Source organism: Parambassis ranga, chromosome 7, assembly GCF_900634625.1.
Source record: "Parambassis ranga chromosome 7, fParRan2.1, whole genome shotgun sequence".
Lineage (NCBI taxonomy): Eukaryota > Metazoa > Chordata > Actinopteri > Ambassidae > Parambassis > Parambassis ranga.
In genome coordinates, this window is record NC_041028.1 from 14,321,223 (window position 1) to 14,341,063 (window position 19,841).

A 19,841-nucleotide genomic window follows, 5' to 3' on the forward strand; every position below is an offset into this window, starting at 1 on the left:
GGTCACTGTAGATATTTTTACTTGCTTATTCAGAAACTGAAAAACTGCTTCAAAGGTTTTATGGCATTAAAATAAACAAATCACTGCCAGGCTTACAAGAAATTACACCCGTGGATGTGAAATTGAAAAAGGTGAAGCGATTTTTACATTTCCTGCTGGGCTAATTTGGACTGATGAACAAAAAAAACAAAAAAAAAAAAAACAAGGAAACTACCTACAACCGGATATTTTTGCAACACTAAAGAACATTAAACAGCTCATGTGTTAAATTTAACTTTAACACTTTTTTATAGGACTGTCTGACACATAATAAACTACACTTCTGTATGACCTGAAGCAAATTTCGAAACCCACACATGAAACACACAGCGGGCCGAGCACTCTTTCCAACTAGGCCAACACCTGTTCTGTTAGAATCAAACAGCTTAGATCATTCTGTACTGGAAAAACCGCTGTTACCTAAACTGTGTAACGCGTGTGTCAGCTGAAAAAAAAATGTAAAGAAGACATAGTTCTGAGGTGTGGATTGCAGACTGGCAGCATTGCTTCAGATGAGTGTCTCAGCACTGACAGCTAAGAAGTAAAATATGACAACACAACTAATTAAGTTTAGAGGTTAAAGGCCAACCTGCCACGGTATGAAGAATGTCGTCCTCTCTGTCTGTCCTTATGATATCCTCACAAGTGCTGATTCCATCTGCAGAGACAAGCAAAGAACAAATAAGTTCACTCATATACATAATACATAATTATAATATATACAATGTAAAAAAAAAAAGTTTGAGCTGCTGCATTTCCAACTACAGCCAACAGAGGCAGATAGAAGATCTGCAAACACAAAAAGGTTTGTATGAGCGGATTCGGCCACCTGATGTGTGCGGCTGTGCACAATCTGAGCTGCTCTTGTGATGTAAGAAGCACAGAGGTCTAATGTTTGACCCAGATCTGGATAAAGACCCGGGTTTTAGAACACCACACAACCACACAGACAGAAAATGAGCCACATGTGGTAAAAAAAAAAATAGGCACAAAGTTGTGCACCTGCATTTAAAAAGATAAAGAGAACTTCTCATATAATCTGCCTATTTAAAGAGTGCATGTGTATGTGTGCTGCCGTCAGGCCTTGTTGCTGATGAAATCTGATGCTGGACAACATCTGTTCAACCGCAGAAAACCCAATGAGGTCACATACAGGGGTCAAAAACACAAATGAGATTTGCTACCAGAGAATTGGCTGATGTGTTTGTGGATTAGAGACTTCAAACAGTTTTAAAATTATAGTTGCACGTTTTACTTTACGAAAGATATTATAAGAAGATCATTAAAGTGATTCAAAATTAAACCAAATTACAGATTTGACGCACTTTATCCAGGTTTACCTCCTAATATCCCCACAGGAAAGTCGTGTGAGCAGTAAATAGCAACTTTATAGGAGTTAAAGTGGTGCATGTATTGCAAAAAGAAGGCTAAAATAACCATAAACTTCTACACATGGCAGTGCTAAATGTGCGCTCTTTTGTTGCACTTCTGTGCGCTCCTGTGCAGTTAAAACCGAGCGAACACCTGAGCAAGTAGCGCATCGTCCTAACATACAAAACAATACAAAACGACCAACATCCTGTCGAACTTCCAGCTGTTCATACTTTGTCACCACCGGCGCTGCCTACCTCTCAAAGACGCAACCCGCTCCCATTAACAGTCCAAACACTTTAAGATAATCCAGCCAATATCGAGTTGATTTCGGTGCGTAAAAGTAAAGCGTCCGTGCGCACCCAAAGACAAGAGACCTCGCCGGGAGGTGATGGAGAGAGAGAGACCCGCTGGTGTTGTCAGTGAAGTCGGTTAAGAAGAGGAGGAACAGAAAAGAGACTTATCGGAGGCAAGTTGCAGAAAAGAAAGTCCGGCCCCCTCCAGTGCTGCTCCCTCCCCTTCGCTCTCCTGCTGACAGAAATAGCAGGCAAGGCGGGTCCCACCAAAAATAGCCTTGACTTCACACGGACCTTCAGGACTATTGTTTTCCTGCAACAAACTCACCCCCCACCCTCCAGCCTTTGGGTGCACGTTTTGCGCTCGGCTCCTCAAAACTTCTACCCTCATATAACTTTGATTTCACAGAGTGTGTAAGGCTTTATATCGTCAAATTAAAATGATGGTCCCAACACTGTGGCTCCATCTGCTGTCAGAACCCTCACATCTCCAAGCACAGCCTTGACCCTCAAGGAGCCCAAAAATGTGGGCTGGTAAAATGTTCACGCCCTTAAGTGGTAAAATTTAAATTCTCCATATTTTGAGTCTGGAATTTCCATCTGAGCTGATATGCAAACTTATTGTAAAATAAGTTATATAGGAAGTCTCTCTAAAAGTCTGTTCAGATAATAAACCTGTACATTTTTGTTATTACTATATGTTCTGAATGCCCCTGGTGTCTCTTTATGACTCCTATTTGATGCCGTTGACACACCCTGCAAACCTAAGTTTCATATCAACAGTTATTTATGACAGTTTTTGACAGTTTGGTATTTACAACACCACTGCAATGCTGCTTTTCATAATACAGTATTTAAAAAATTTGCTGGTTTACACTTTAATCTGCAGAAAAAGAAAAAAGAAAAACCCTTCTGAGAAAAAGACCCTCATGAGCCTAAAAACAATGTCACATATTGTTGAGCTGATTGTATAAATAGCTTTACTTTACTTTACTTCAGCCTAATATATGTGGGCCAAAAACACGTTTAATCTTTAAATCCACCTGTAATTTTTTACCTAATTTACTTACTTATGTGTTTTAGGATGAAACAGTCGTCAGTACAGGATCAAAGCCGAGCATGTTATAAAATGAAACACACCCAGGTGGTTAAACGGTTTTGAACTGAATGTCAGTGATGTTGGTTGTTGTAAACAAGTGTACTTTATTTTAATGTAATTATTATGTGATACTAATATATGTGCAATGTAAATAAGGGATAAAGCAATATCACTGTGCCTTAAAATACATGGTGATACAGTGTAAACAAGCACCTCTTAATATATATATATATATATATATATATATATGTATATTTTCTATTTTGTTTTACTTTGCTCTTAATATGTCAATCAACAATGAAAAAAAAAGACACGTTGCTAGCTCACTACTGCTACTGTCTACGACCGAAACCCCAAAACAGTGAGTGAGATTTTGGATTCGAGCAATAACTTTCAACACCTTACCTCATTCATGTTACAGATTCAGCCCCACAACATGAAATTAAGTTTTCAGTTATGTTGTTTAAAGGGAAGTTATGAAGGCATCAGGCATGAAAGGGTGTTAGGCAGACAGAAACAGACAGAAAGAGCTACACATGCAAAAGAAGAAAGAACCAATTTATCCAGCATAATAAGTGCAAATTCTCATCCTCATTAAGAGGAAGCTCCGAGGTGGAGCCAGCAGTTGTGGTATAGAAAAAACATCATCAGCAACAGTAAAACAGCATTCAGCACATTGACAGGTTGACTCATATTACACGTCTACATTTGGAAACAGTAAATTAAATGCTTTTTATTGTTAAAAGCTTCTCTTGTAAACATTTCAGACAGTTCCCTCCTACTGCCTTTTATAACAGCAGTTAATGTTCTGACGTACTACTGTTCAGACCACCTAATGCAGGACACCCAGGCCTGTGCATGAGGAAGTTGTGCATCCTGTTCTGTGTAAGTCACACAGTGTTTGAATACCTACAGTTCCTACGTTAACTGTGGTAGCCTGCATGACGCAGGATCATCACCCGCGTCAGTTTCTCTGGTCCAAAACTTCCTGAAATAAAGAGGCAGTTTGCTAGCGGACACCTCTTACACACTAAGTACCAGTGCAGTCAGTGCAAAACAGACCACTTACTATGATTCATTATTAAATGGGAGTTAAAAAATGTCCTGTGTAAAGAAATTTCTGCATCCTAATGGAATTTTAAAAGGGAAGTCATTTTTGTTATTATTCAATTGAGGATATCATGCATATGCTCTTCTGAGGTAAACATTAATTATGAGTTTCACAGCACTTCTTAGCGTTTTTCCCCACTCTCAACCGTTCTTTTGTTTCCACATAGAACAAGTGTGTGTTTGCGTTTTATCCTTTTTTCCGATCGTGCTGTCAGCCAGGTCAACAACTGATGTTTCAGACCAATACTGAAACTTGAGAAGCGTGCGTCTGTCTACTGCCGGTGGTGCTTCATCGTCCGCTCACCCTCTTTGAACAGGGGGAACCCAGCATCGTTCCCAGAAACCCTCACTGTGTGGGCGTACTGAACTATATAACGGTGTGTGAGTTTTCTGTGTTTGTGTTTGCATGTGTGTGTGTGTTTGCAGGCCTGTGTGTATATGTGAGATCGTGTTCGTGCACACATGTGTGTATGTGGTTAGTCCATTCAATTACACAATCTACCATGTAGTCTGAATCACATCCGGTTTCGAGCTGAAAATAACAAAACCACAGGGTGACAGAAAAGCAGCACAGCAGGCAACCGCCCACAGGGAGTGAGGAATACACACAAAGACACACACACATTAAGTCCACTACTGGTCAGTTGGTATTTGGCACAAACAATTTTCTTATAAAGAACTTGTGCCTGATTGGGGCATTTTAAGCACTGAACTTTGAACAAATTAGACTGAAAATATAGTGCATGTGCTCCAAATATAGAAGTCCAACAATTCTGTTGCAACAGCTGTTCACTGTCATGCAGGGTACATTTTGTGCGTTGTTCCATGGGATACCAAACCCACTCTCATCCTATAACATGGTACAGCAACATCATTTTGATTATATTGTTTCATGCATTTCATGTTAGTGTTTGGTGCAAACTGACACAAATCTCTCTCCTAAAATTGTGCTCTGTTTTTTAACACATGAAGCACTTCACAAAAGTTCCACAGGGGGACACAAACCTGGAACTCCTAGGTCTGTTGTGGGTTGGACCCATCCCACACCCATCCTTTCTCCTGAGATGGAGTTCTGTGACTACACAGGGCTGGATAAAAAATAGATGATTTGTGTGTTTGTGTGTCCATGACACAAAAAAAACTCAATTTGTATCAATGCGCACATATATATACACTCAGACATTTTTCTTGTGCATATAGAATTGACCTTTGTGGTAGAAAAAAATATTATTTATTTTACTTAATTTTTTTAATGAGTCACTTTAAGTTAAAATTATATTTAAAGAGCCAATAAAGATAAAAGATTTTATTCAATATATCCTATTAATTGTGCCAAAAGTCTCATTGAAATGGAACTGTGGAATTAGATGCAATGACCACTCAGAGCAGTGTTGCACATTATCATTAGCTCCAAAAAATCAGCTTAGCGTCTTTTACACAATAATCCACACAAACAGGCAGTTTAGAAAGTTGGGGGGAAAGCTGAAGTTTTAAAATATGTTACAACTTCTTCCACATTGATTCCACAATCAATCAATCAATCAATCAATATATTTAACTTCACAGCCCATGGGATTATGTGATCAGTATAGCTTCAGTGGAAATTAAGATCGGTTTATCAGAGACATGATCATCATCCTTTAGATGTGAATTATCCTGAAATCACACATTTTGTAGTCTGACTTGTGAAGCTTTTTGTCAGTACGATATGGGGCAGGATGTGGTCAACTGCGTGTGACAGAGTTACCTCCCACCTGCAGAGACGTGCTGCTGCTGCTGCTACAACACAACATTTGAAATCTTCACAGGATGATGGGTAACCTAAGAATGTGTGCATGTGCATGTGTGTTGATACTTATATTATTCTTGCAAAGAAGACATTTTATTGACTTCATAAGAGGACTGGAGTGTATGAGCAGTGTGTTTATCTGCTTCTTTATCTGGACAGTGTATCGTAGTTAAAACACACAGCACATCCACATTTATAAACATGAATGCGCCTGTTTTATGTAACAGAGAACAGAGAAGGGTATGACCCTTATTTCCACTAATTATGAGGGATAGTGGCCTTAGTTAAATTGATTTAACACAGTTAAATCCAAGCTTACAGCAGCAGAGATTGAGGTATTCAGAGGTATTAGAAGTAAAGAAATACATGAATAAACAGGGCGATAATGGAGAGGTGTGGAGAAGAAAAGGGATGGAATGAGAAGCAGAGAGAGAGAGAGAAAGGGAGAGAGAGAGAGAGAGAGAGAGAGAGCGAGCACTGTAATAATGTTTGGCCTTGGTCTGCCAGCGGGGTCCTTCCCCTTAAGAAGCCAAGAGGAATGCAAGGAATGCTGCATGAGAAGAAAAAGGAAAGAGCAGAGAAGAGGGGGAGAACCACAGGAGGAGGATGGGAAAGAAAGACAAGTAAGGGAAGGGGATCCAGATGAAGATAGAAGAAGGGGTGATGAAGGGAGTAATATGAGGTGGAGGGGGTGGGGGTGGGGGGGCTCAGACTGAGGAAGAGACTTATTATTTTTAGTGGGCTGAGTAAACATAAGAACAAAGAGGATGAAAATAATAAGCCTGGAAAATGTTTGGAATGAAAAAAAAACCTTCTGTGTTGTTATTTTTGTGCATGAGGATATTCATGTATGCACGCAACTGCGTGTTTATGTATTTGTGTAAAGAAATCAGGGCGTGGTAGCATGCAGCGGCTGAACTACACTAAAAATGGAAAATCATTTTCGTCCATGTTTGACAGCTCTTTAAAAGGTCTTGTGGCGATCATTTTATACAAGATACAGACAGACACTTTTGGAGGCTATACTGTTATTCAAAGTAGCAAAACAACATGCAGAATGTTGCTGATGAAAAGTTCACATTCAGCCTTTAGACTGAACTCACCGAGGACATGCTACAGTAAACCCAGCGGAGCCAAAGTACACATGCTGACTCTGATGTTCTGTCATCTGTTTTACCATTTAAAACATTATTATGCCACAGAAATGTGTAATTTCTGTGAAACCATAACTTTTGCAGTCAAGGCACTCTGACATGGAAATCCTTGGTCTCTAGAAGTAAATCCATCACACAGTACTCCCTGATCCTAATAATCCTGTATCGTCTCATATAAAAAAGTTCAATACAAATGTTCATGGTCCTCGTACTATCAACATTAGCCAACATAATGCTCCACCATCCTGCCTCTAAGCAACAAACAAGCTGTGAATTGGGTTTGTAGTTCATTCTAATGTGTCAGAGCAAAAATCACCATTTATAAAAACTTTTTTTAGAACCTCATGCTGGCCTGGTGACAGTGACAAATAACATTATGTTGCACATTGTCTTTTGTGACACAGTCGACCCTTTCTTATCAGACTATTCTTTTACATGACTAACATGGCTGGTCTCATTTCCAACATCACATGAGAATGCTCAATTCCCTTGGCATTGGCACTAGTCCCCACACACGCATGTATCTCTCCTGCTAAAGGTTGGCATGTTCCTTTCACACGAGAGGTTAAAGTCAACTCAGGTGGAGGAGTTTGTAAGGGTCTTATCTAATTATGTGACCTTTCACAAGAGGTGAAGAAATTGTTTTCACAAAAGGGGGGGTGGACTCCCCAAGATCTGGCCAGCCACTGCCCCTCCACATTGAGAGGTTAAAGATGCTGCATGGCCAGCTGCAGCCTTGAATAATTTACATGGAGTAAATTAGCCTTCAAAGCATCATTAGGTTCCAAATACAATTATCAATTATTAATTATACCATTTATGAATCCACTGACATGACCTACAAAAAACATCAATGTGTGTAACACTAACTTAGCCAACAACTTAAAATACCTTGAGACGTCATGAGGAGTACTCATAAAGTGAATGGAAACCTAAACATAATACAATCATACATTCCTATACGTGCGTGTGAAAAGTGAGAGAGAGACAGAGCGAGCGTCTGAAAACACTGGTTACATATGCAGTCCACAGAAACACAATGGACTGCTGACAGACATTTTCCACAACAGAGCAACCGTGTCATGTGTACGGTCATTACTAACCAGGGCTGAGAAGAGGGGAAAAAAAGCAGCCTGACTTTATTAAGAGTCATTTAGAGTCACCTAAGAGGTATACAACAATTAAATAATAAGTACATAAATACCTAAACTGACAAGAGATATCTGGATTTAACGCAGAAGCACCACAGCAGAGGTGCAGACAAAGCAAACTGAGGTCAACTCCAGCGACAGCACAAACACAGTGTATAATGAAGGGCACAGAATCCTTTACACCCTGAGGATGTTTAGAATTATAGCAAACTGTATAGCAAAGAAACCATGGCAACCTCAGGAAAATCCCAGGGACATCAACAGCACGCACACATTCGAACCCTCCAAACGTAAAGTCAAATCAAATCAAAACTCACCCTGATAACACCCACCATTCTGAACAACAACAAGCCTGAGAAGCGTGAGCGTGTGTGTAGGAAACACCCAGACGGGCCAAAAATAGCTCTAAACTCGTTCCCCATCTCTCGCTTTCAATCCTTCACTCGCTCTCGCTCTCGTTCTCCCTTTCTCTGTGTCAATAACAATCAGTAGGAAAATAAATAAGTTAATGTTCCCATACGGAAAACATCACCCACTTCAGAGCAAATGTGAGAATATCATGCTGAGTATGTCATTTGGTGTACGGAGAGAATAATGACTATTTTGGCATTACTGTTGCACAAGGGGAAACATAAAACTTCTCACAAGAGGGGAAAGATTTGTAGGTTGTCTGTCTGACACATTGAAGAGACTTCACTTTTTTTTTTTACTCACTCTTGGTAAAAGTTCATTAAATTCCTGCCCTGGTCCAAACCATGGTGGCAACTTTGTTCGTTTGTTTAGATCCAGCATGGTCAATTAGAAGAAAGGAGTCCTTGTAAACACAAAGTCACATGGACTCACAAGCGGCTTGTTTACCGGACAGTTTTAGTAACCTGTCATCCTGCAAGGTTAGAGATCTTTAAACAAATGTGATTGTAGGGTAGTTTCTCTGGCATTATGAGCTCATGCATGTGTGCTTAAAGGTCATTCAGACGTACTTTAGACTAAGCCTTTTTATAGTTTTCTTCATTTTTTACCATCATTCTTTAAGACTGAGCTCACTCAGACAAATGCTGAGAACTGGAATGTCCCTACAAGCCTGATGTGGAAAGAAAAGGGCACTCAGACAAGCAGTGTCATTAGATTATTGGAGGAAAACACACTACTTCACACACTGCAAACTGTGACAGAAAGTCTGGATGACCATTTTATTGCTTACCCATTCCTTTTCTCAGCTGACCTTCGTTTGTTTATAACCTGTTTTATCTGATTCTTTTTCTCTATGATGCATACTTTGTCTCAGTAGGCACCAGATTTTTTTAAAACCTTTTCTATTTATGCCTGTGAAATGGCTATGATCAAGTGACTTATTTGTTAGTTTGCCAAAAACCAGTGACAACAATCATGCCCGTGAATGCACAGCAGTACATCACCACAGAGCTGAATGCTTCCTAGGTATCCACAACAAACACCAAATGACCAAGATTCCAAAACTCCTTGAACCTGATGAAAAGCTGATTTTACACGTCAGGACAATCTGCCATTTCTGAGGTGGGTGCTAAGAGATTGGTCTTCTGTCAGGACAATGCTGCAGCCCACAATCCACAGTGATTGATCCAGGAGTGTGGTGTCATTACATTCATGTCATTTGACACACTCAGACTACTTCCTTTCAGCTCATTAAATGCCATTTGACCATTGCTGACACATCCATTAGTGTCCTTTTCTAATTGTAGAAGGGACGTTGCTAGGAAAACTGGGGTTAGGCTATAGGTTTATAAACTGTATTTGAGACCAAAAATGTTTCAATTGTGAAAATTACTCAATTTGTAGAAAATAATTGAATTATCCTTATGTCAGTGATACATTAACAAATTAAAGTTTTCTCATGTATTTACTTTTCTTTGTAATTTAAATATATAATTGAGAGCTGGGGCAATTTGAATAATTTTACTATAGAATAGTGAGTAGGTTCATCTAATTATAAATAGCCTTGCAATGGAACGTGTTCTGCTTTGGGACCAAAAGTGGCTTTTAACTGGCCTTCTTTACTGGTTTCATGCAGACATGTGACAAAGAAGTGGGCTGTGAGATGTCAACATATTGGAAACAACAAAACCAAAATCTTTTGTTTGGGGTTGTTTCCTGTCATTTGATAAGTCTTTACAGACCACAGAACATATTTCTTCACAGTTTCTGGGGTTTCTATGTCACTGCTCTACTGGTCTAAGTGGTCTAAGGTCTAAGGTGATCCAGTTTGTCACGGTTTTCCTGGCCTTGGAGATGTCTTCTTCTTAAATCAGGTTTCAGCTCAAATACCACACAGAAGGGTTATTCTAATATGCATGTATAGCTGAGATGTTATTCGTAGTCTCTTCACTGACTCCACACTCTTTTTCTTCATTTCCCTGGATGCTAGCAGTGCTTACACACAACACAACATCTGATGTGCTTTGCTTGTGTATCAGACATTGATTAATGGAAAAGTGTCATCTCTCAAACTTTGCATGTCTCTAAACAAACACTGGAGACGAAAGAAAATGTGTTTTATATTTTGCATATGTCTCTTGTAAAATAAAGGGAGGTGATTCATATTTTTACACACTGTCTGTCTGGTTAAGATAAGATGCAGTAAGATAAGCTTTATTGTGCCTGCAGGGAAATTTATCTTGGCTGCTGAAGCCCCAGCAGTGATTGGACAAAAAGACAATACAGCTATCATCACATATGAAACACACGCAGTGTGTGAGGAGCGTGCACATATCTGTTGTCTGTCACCGCTGACTGATGAAGTCGTGTTTTCTCTGGGGTTCTTAGTGAAAGGTTATACCTCTCCTCTCTGCTGTGTCCTCGGTGGGAATTTCGAAGGCAGAACCAGAGAGAGAGAGAGAGAGAGAGAGACAGATGGCTTTTCCTCGCAGGATATCCTGTTCTAAGTAGAGCTGCTGGGCCCATTCTGACCCCCTCACCCCTCTTGACCCCTGACCCAACCATAGTTTAGGCTCACATCTCCAATGTTTCCTAATCGCCCAAGTCTCTTAGCATCCTTTTAAGTTCTACTTTGGCCTCTTTGCTTTCGCTTCTTCCTAAATCCTCCATCATACTCACAGGTGTCACATTTTTCCTCTTTTTGTTATTGTGTTTAATGTTCAATATTTCATCCTTATAGCCTTTGCTTGACTGAAAGCCCCAGAAGTCATACATGACGAATTACCCCTGGTGCAGGAATTCTATTCATCATCTGCTTAATCTATTACATTTAAGGACAGTCCTCATAGCTTTTAGAATCAGTACACATACCAGGTACAAGTAACCTTGTAGACCAATTGAACCCTATTTGTGTGTTACTTTCTAAAATGACCCTTTAACCGTTATTCTATTTGTTTTTCTGAACATGTGCGTCATGTACCGAAACAGAATATCCTCCTAATGCTATCTTGGAACAAGTGGAAAAACTCTGTCAAGGAGATTGTTTGTTACAGTCTTTTTCCTAAATCAAATGTAATTTTCTCAGCACTACTGCTGTGCTCTGTTTTAGGTTACTGTGAAAAACAATTTTCTACAGAAAAAAAAAATATCATTATGTCACTACATCGGCAGTATAAATTTAAACTAAAATAATAAAACTCCTGACAAAAAACGTAAAGCTCCTTTAAGTATAATTTGTGCCCTCAAATGCCCAACATTTGTTCTCTCCCCCCACTTTCTCCTTATGACTCTCATTCTCTCTCTCTCTCTCTCTTTCACACACACATCCCTCCCACCCTGCAGTGTAACTGGAATCCATTAGCTGATGAATGGTTGTTTGTGTTTTTTTAAGCTCAACAGCGCCACCCCTGGCCTTCATGGCCAAAGAGGGTGATAACAAAACATGCACTGTGATTAGAGAAATAATTAGGCAATCATCCTGTGACCTGTGAGCCGAGCTCAGGGTCAAAGAGACGCAGAGTGGGTTGCTTCCCAGGTGTTTTCCCATGAAAAGCGGGTGGACACACAGCTGTGACCCACAACACGTCCCTGTGCCTGCTTGCATTTAAATAGCTGCGTGCATGTGGATGAGGATCCCAGCGGCCCAGAAAGGCTGCGGTGGAAATCAACACTTCCTGCTTCCTGTGGCGAGAGGAAGTGCTACCGTCGCTGTCCCCTTATCGCTGGGTATACAGGCAGCGCAGAGGGAGGAAGGTAGGGAGGCAGGGAAGAGGAAGAGGAGGAGGAAGAGGAGCAGTAGGAAGGCTGAGCAGGCTAGACAAAAGAGGAGTAATTAGACAGATATGGGACTATGTCGCCATATAAAAAGATGCAGATTTACCAAGAATAATGCAAAATTGTCTCTGAGAGTGTAAGCAATGTTTTGTTTGGTCCTTTGCCACCATCTCCTATCTGAAGACAACAGGACTTCAGGCTGCTTGATAGTGAATATTGGAATCAAAATTTCTGTACCCCATACTTTGATGTAAAATATCGAAGATTTATTAGTTTTAAGTCACAGCAGGACATGCATGCCACAGACAAGCGAAACAGACCTTATGCCCCCAACATGTGGCATTCTGTCTCCACAGACTGTAGATAATGTAAATAATCTAAACAAACTACATGTTTTCTTTTTATATTTTAGGGTTAGGGTCAGTTAAATAAATGGGCGTAAAGAGGATCCTCCCTACTCATACAATGTGTGTATTTATTGTTGTCTGGGACACCTGATAGGGACACAAGAACAGAAGAGAATCAAAGAGTGACTGCACAGAAAAAGAAAGACAGAAAAACAAAAGCAGCATGTATCTGCAAAAAGCACAAAAAACAAAAGTTGGTTGCATTTTGCAGACTGCAATCCAAATGCGTCCACGTGCATTTTATTGAGAAGCAGAAAAGGAGCGACAACGAGAAAGACAGAGGGAGAAAAGGGGGAAAAGAGATGTTTGGGATCAGGGTGGGGAAGCTTTCAGCGCTTGGGATTGTCCCAGATGGACACAAGCCGCTCCCTCCCTTTATAAACAGCCTCTGGCTTGTACCTCCTCTCCTGTCCTCAGCTCACACTTTAACAAGATTCTGCAGAGAATCTGAACAAACTGACACTTTAAGTTTTTTCCCCCTCTTTATTTCTGACAACATTTCTGGTGTCCCCCTCCCCAAAGCACCAGCACCACTGCCACCCCCAATGCCTGCCATTTCCAAAGTCAACACACCAGTAAATGCTGGGCTGACTCACTTCCACTGTGGGTGGTTCTGTTTCCAATTTTCTCACCACCTCAGCCACCCCACCACCTTGGAAGAAAAGAGAAAACTTTTGTCCAAAAAAACAAAAAAATTAAAAAAAAGCAGCCAACCAGACATACAACAGGGAGACACATATTTCTAAGTTGCTCAGTGTTAAAGGGACAAAAGCATGCGTGCAGATGCCAAGGGGGGAGATGTGGAGCTAAACCAAGCATGCTTCTCCCAATTCTTTTGTGGCTCTGAAATGGTTATCGCTGTTTTCCTTCCTTTCTTTCTCTTTGGGAGAGCGTGGGAGCGCCCTCGGAGTGCTGCAGAGAAACCACGGGGCTCATAACAACTGGAGGAAGCCGGTAACTTGAGTAACTTGGGCCGGGCAGAGAGGGCGATCAGGAGGAGAAGCGGAATGAAAGGCAGCAAGGGACTGAGAAGCCTTAACTTGAACACTTTGCATCTTTTAACAAGTCTCCACAACTGCAAAACATGACATCTGTGCACACACTAGCCACATTCACAAGTAATCTGCAGCATTCCAGGCAACATTTCTCCCAGACACACAAGCATTCATGTGAAATTAGACAACTTTCCCCATCCTTACCAGTCTGTGATGTGAACATTCAAGGCGTGAGTTGCAAAGTCCCATCAGTCATGTTCATGTACAGTTCAGTCCAGAGAGAGCGGCAAGGACACTTAAACAACACACACACAGACACCACACACACACGTTTACAGGCACAGTATCAGTTCCCTCTGTCCAAGTGTTGAGAAAGTGAGGGGCCGCAACAACAGGCAACACAGGGAGGGAGAGATTCAGAGAGAGAGAGAGAGAGAGAGAGAGATTAACCCCTCTGAGCTGACTGGTGGACTCTCCCTCCCTCACACACACACACACACAGACACACAGTTGGTTTGCTGTATCACTGCCTTCTTGTGTTTTCTCTCAAGTGCCAAAAGGAGGAAGAGAGAGCAGAGGGCATGTGTGTGTGTGTGTGTTCATGGTCATAGATGTGTGTACTATAGTGTGTGTGCGTGCATGTGTGTGTGTATTTAAAGGTAGGAGGGACCATTTGGCTTAAGTCCAGAGGCAGCCAGCCTGGTAGAGAGAGACAATAGCAGGAAGCACTATATCAGGAGAAGGCAAAATACCAGCACAAAAATAATTAACAGACAGCGAAAAACAATGACATACAGAGTGGAAAACACAGCCTGCAGCCCGCGCCAAACAATGATAGCAGAAACAGCGGACAGAAAAAGCTTATTTTTGTTGTTGTTACAACAAGAAATAAAAACTCAGACGTCTAGAAAAAAACTGAGCGGTATTAGGTGGCACTAAATGGCAAGATGATGCAAAAAATGTGTTCTTCTTTTGACTATTTCACCATTTCCAAAAGATTTACTGTCACACTCATTCACAAGCATGCAGGCACACATTCCCACACAATCAGTCAGTCAGTCAGTCAGTGACTCCCACACAAATCTCACCACCACCTATGCACACACACACATACGTACACACATTCCCCCAGCTGTAATCATATCTAGTGATAAGAGCAGCTTCCCCCAGCAGTCGCTGGCTCTCAGGACTCCGACCGCACTGACTTACAATGGCTCTGTATTCAGAGCCTGCACTTATTATTACACACACAAGGAGCTGCATTACACCCTGCTAATTCAATTTCCTCCCCTCTGGGTCAACCTGTGTGTGTTTGAATGTGTGTACTAGGCCTTCTCTCTTCACTGCTTTCTCGACATGACCAAAATAGTACTGATGCTCATTATACATTTAAAAGTATAGCAGAACGTCCATCTTTCTGTCAACTGTGTTTTTGCTGAAAGTTGCTGATTATAACATGAAGATCTATGGTGACTGACTCGCTTTTGGAGCCAGAGTGAGTGAGACAGCTCCTTATTGGGTCCATTCAGATTTTTCATTTGAAATATCAGAGGGCGGTACAATATAGGCTACTAAAAATGTTTAGATATAAAATATTGTACAGCTGAGCTGTTGGTAAAATGTAATGCAAATCAGTTGCATTTAATGCATTTAAAGCACTTGGGTCAATACATAGGTTGATTGGCTCTCCCAGGGGAATAATGGATGCATGTTTCTTAGTTGTATAAGCCTGTGTTGAAATAAGTTTAGTGACTTATATTTCAAAACACCAGATGTGGTCTTTTTTCAGATAATGATTCAGACCATAACAGGGCTACTCCCTCTGCAATCTTGTTGACCTGGAGGGATCTGATGGCAGACCAGAAAGGAGACATCCCGATCAGCTTCTCTTCTCTCTTTTGATCTGATCAAATTTTGATGTGATCAGTGCATCAATCCTATGAAGGTGCTGAGCCATCCCAGCTGAGCTCCCACCCAGACACCAGCTGTGGCATGATAGGAGTCAATATGGCAAACTTCCAGGCCAGTGCAGCCTTCCTGCAGCCCAGCAGCAAAACAAGAGTGTGTTCCAAGCAGTGGCCAAAGTTCTGTTATCTCCTTGGCTGCACTGATCTACAATTGCCAAAAGCATCCAACCATTCAATCAGTGCTGCCACCCAGCCTCTGAGCTCCTGCACAGACACCAGCCAAGACACAATGGCCATCAATATGGAGGACCTCCAGGTAAGTGTGCAGCAGTGGCTCAGTGGTAGAGCAGGGTTGTCCACTAACCGGAAGGTCGGTGGTTTGACCCCAGCTCCTCCCTAGTCATTGTTGTGTGTCCTTGGGCAAGGCACTTTACCCGCATTGCCTCCAGTGCACTCACTGGTGTATGAATGCATATGAATGGATCGGTGGTGGTCAGCCACGTCTCCGTCAGTCTCCCCCTGGGGAGCTGTGGCTACCACTGGTAGCTTACCACTGCCGCTGTGTGAATGTGGTGTGAAAGAATAATGCATCTCAATGTAAGCGCTTTGAGTGCCTGCCCAACAGAGCAGAAAAGTGCAATATAAGACCAATGCATTATTATTATTAAGTGAGCAACTGTCCTACAGGTATCAGGCAACAACAGAGATCTTCCAAGCAGTGACCAAAGTTTAGTTATCTTATTGGCTTCACTTTTTGAGAACAATAAAGATGACATCTCCACAGTCATACTGGCAGGCTGCCAAGACGAATAAGTCTCCATAGATATACCAAAGGATACCAAAGGATAACCTGTTTTGGAGCACATCAAATCAAACATGTCTCCATAGATATACCAGGGGGTTCCTTCATACATTTATGTCTAATACGTAGCCTTTTGTGATACACTCTTGATAAGTAAATGGGGCCGTGATTAATCCTGCATTTAGGGACACGTGTAATACCTAGAGATTATAATCTCTCTGTTTAATCTGCTTGAGTCTCATACACCACCTGAGCTGATGTGCCAGATAGTTTGCTACACAGAGCTATCTTAGCCTAGAAAAATGGAAATATCATGCTGTTTTAAAGGTTTAGCTGACAGGTTCTCGGATGAAAGAACTCACTTTATTTAAGTCAATAAATTGATAAACACAAGCCTCTGATAAACTTTAAAAACTGGCAAGCATCAATTAACCTGTGAACTTTTGCTGTGACTTCTTGCTATTCTTCCCATTGGCTGCCCTCCCACCTGAAACATGTCCATAGGTTCTTGCACTTAAAAAAATAAGTATGTGATTTTATCAATCTCACAAAGATCCTTTGGCATTGCAAGGCAACCGGCAACCACAAACAAAACCTCCCTCTCAAAAAGAATGACTCTCACCAAGTATTCCCAAACTTTAATCCCCACCAATTCTGGTTAGGATCCAATCGGCAAGAAAACCATCTGTGTCCAGCTCTGCCAGACTTTTTCATTGCCACAGTAAGTTTGCATTTCAGCTGGCTGTTGTTCAGTTGCAGTGAATGTTGTTGATTCATTAGTAACAACACAGTTTAAAGCCTAACAACCGTGTGATACAGTACAGCTTTAACTGCAGTGAGCACTGTTTAATTGAAAGGGATTATGACATCTCATTTGTTTAGCTGAATGAGCTTCTACTGGTGTATTCGTGCTAACTCTCCTGTGACAGCTTACATATGGAGAAAGAGTTCAGCCATATGAGTTGTAAAAGATTTCTTCTTTTTTTGATTACATTCACTTAATTTATGTCAAGTTGTTAAAGCAGTAATTCAAAGCTTCGCCTCAGTTTGGAGGTTTGGAGGTCTCTCTGTGGAGGTTTTTGTTACAGCCTCTGACAAAAAAGATGATGATGATGATGAGGCAAAATCACTTAAAATTAGGGTGGAGATGCATAATGTAGAGCTACATCAGTTTTATATGATGAGAATCAGTTGTTGGTCAGAGTTTCAAATGCTCTTTGGCCTCTTGTGTTCCCCTCCCAGGTTACTTAAAGCTATAGGACTAGAGGCCCAAAAATAGGTTCCAGGTCTGTTCCTGGCAGAACACAAGTTAACCATACATAAGACAAAGATGCAGTATTTAAAAAAAAAGAGTCCTTGTTTTAATTTGAAGCAAGAGGTCAGATGTGCAGGCTCTTCCACTGACTCTGTGCAGAGCAGCCTGATGAATCGGCTGGCTTGCTGCAGGTTGTTTATCAGACTCCTTCAACACATCTGAGTCTCATTTTGGCCAAATAAACCAATGCTGTGTGTCAGTGTCAAATGCATGGCAAACATAGGGAGTGTTTGTATGTGCGTGTGTTAAAAATACAATGAAAGCATGCATGTGTGTGAGTGCATCCAAAACTAGAGAATGTGTTTGTCATTAAAATGACTGAATACAAGGGCGAGGTCCCTCTGGAGGGGTGGGTAGCTACATATGTGAAACACACACACACACACACACTGGACTTGCCTCAAAGACCTTTGGCAACATAACCTATGGGAATCAAACAGGCAACCCCATGAAACAACAGACACATCAAGATTCGTTGTAACCACACACACACACACACACACGTTTTCTGTCATTCATTGTCCTGTCTCTTGCTCCCACATACAGAGATGTCTCCAGATGTGGGTGTGATGCTTGTACATAGTGATTAGTGAGTGAGCACGCTGTGTTGTGTGTTTCCACCTCCTCTTCTCTGTTTTGGTTACCAGCTTCGTCTGCTAAGCCTCACTAATCAGTCCTGCTGTCAGGAAAAACAGGCTCAGAACAATTCATATATACGATGGAGCGGCACTGAACTCACACTAATGTCTCCAATACAGTTGTTAATAGTGTTGATAGTGCTGTTCTTAGGAGAACATAGGAGAACATAAAACCTTATCAAATCTGAATTTTATCTGTATGCTAAGCAAAGTAAAGACACTCAAACAGTGGGTCAGTCAATCATGAAGAGTTTTAGCAGCATCTTTCACTGGCTGCTAAAAATATTCTGGGGAAAAAAAAAGTGCAATCTGATTTGACACACTGATGAAAACTGGGACAAGAGAGACAAAATGAGCCAAGGTCATGCCTTATTTCTGACAGAAAGTTCTAATTTTATTAAAAGAGAGCCTGGAGAAGCCTCAAGGTCAAACTGCTGCCACCCACTGGGGGCTTTCATTTGTGTGTTGCTGGTTCTTTGATTTCAAGGGGAGCAGGTTTGTACACAGTACTGATCAATAATTTGTATCATCAAATGGGTAGTAACTCCTAATGATAAGCACACAAAGATATGTCATTACTAATCACCAAAGATGTGCAGAATTTGAATAATAAAACTGAGTAATTTATACAGCATTCACACAGCGATCACGGTATAAAGCCTCCCTGAGGACCCCCTCTTGGTTCTCCTTTTGCTCATTCACACAGACTTAAGACGAAGCTAGCATTGCACAATCTGAAGTGTGCCCAGTGTCAGCTGTTTTCTAAGGAGTGTTCTGCTATATTCACTTACTCAATCAATCACACAGGGGCCGATCTGCTCCAGTTACTCCTTTTAATGCCGGATCGGAAGTGTAACATAGGCACAACAAAATTCTCTGCCGTTCTGCCTTTTTGCATTTTACACCACAGCGAAGTGGAATAAAGGTGCAACAGAGCCACAACAAACAGACTTCAATTGCATACCAGGGATGACTGATGAGTTCATGTCCTAAGTAGACCTCCAGAAGCCAGTGTTGACTTTATCATTACAAAAAAACAAAAAAACTTCATTTTTCATATTTAGCCAATTTTAAAGACAAATGCAGAAAATACATGATGAATACATGTTTAAATACATAAAATAAAAGACTAAGATAATTCCTTGGTTAGCTTACAAAAAAGAAAAATCAGTAACATTTTCTTACCTGTTCCTCGGTGCTGATACCTCAAACATGAGTGATGGCTGGTGGCTCAAAGACAGGATGGGAACTTCTACAAGCCACTGTAATGAAACACAGTTGTAAACATTGTGGGGCTACTCTGTATACCTAAAAAAAATCAAGATTTCTTCCTAACATCTTCAAAGGTAATAACTTCAGTCAACACAGTCCACCAAAATAACACCACACTGCATGAATGAAATCAGGAAGGAAAACAAATCTGTGTTGGTCTGCAGGGAAGCTGTGGAAGTAAACTTGTGGACAAATAAGCTGCTGTGGCTATGGTAAAGTAAGATTATGTAAGTAAAACAATCTGGTTATGATTTGGATTAAAGTATTGCTATGATGACAGAAGGGTGTAATGACGCGTGGAAAGGAAAGGA

At 41.0% G+C, this 19,841-nt stretch overlaps 1 protein-coding gene across 11 annotated transcripts in view; it reads right to left on the reverse strand.

Annotated features, from left to right (window-relative positions):
- Window positions 1-19,477, reverse strand: part of hdac7a (histone deacetylase 7a) — a 49,365-nt gene extending 29,888 nt beyond the window's left edge. For 3 of the 11 annotated variants that reach the window (XM_028409727.1, XM_028409733.1, XM_028409732.1), the window contains exons 1-2: window positions 1,668-1,871; window positions 629-697 (exon numbers count right to left, since the gene is read on the reverse strand). Coding sequence is in view for 1 of the 11 variants with exons in the window: in XM_028409726.1 (XP_028265527.1) it covers window positions 629-697; window positions 13,801-13,819 (88 nt within the window). In the remaining 10 variants the exon portion in view is untranslated. Of the gene's footprint in view, window positions 1-628; window positions 698-1,667; window positions 1,872-8,326; window positions 8,386-8,723; window positions 8,807-13,800; window positions 14,094-19,443 lie in introns of those variants that run through there. The other 8 variants (XM_028409731.1, XM_028409726.1, XM_028409729.1 and 5 more) reach the window with 8 other exon arrangements.
- Window positions 19,478-19,841: the final 364 nt, after the last annotated feature.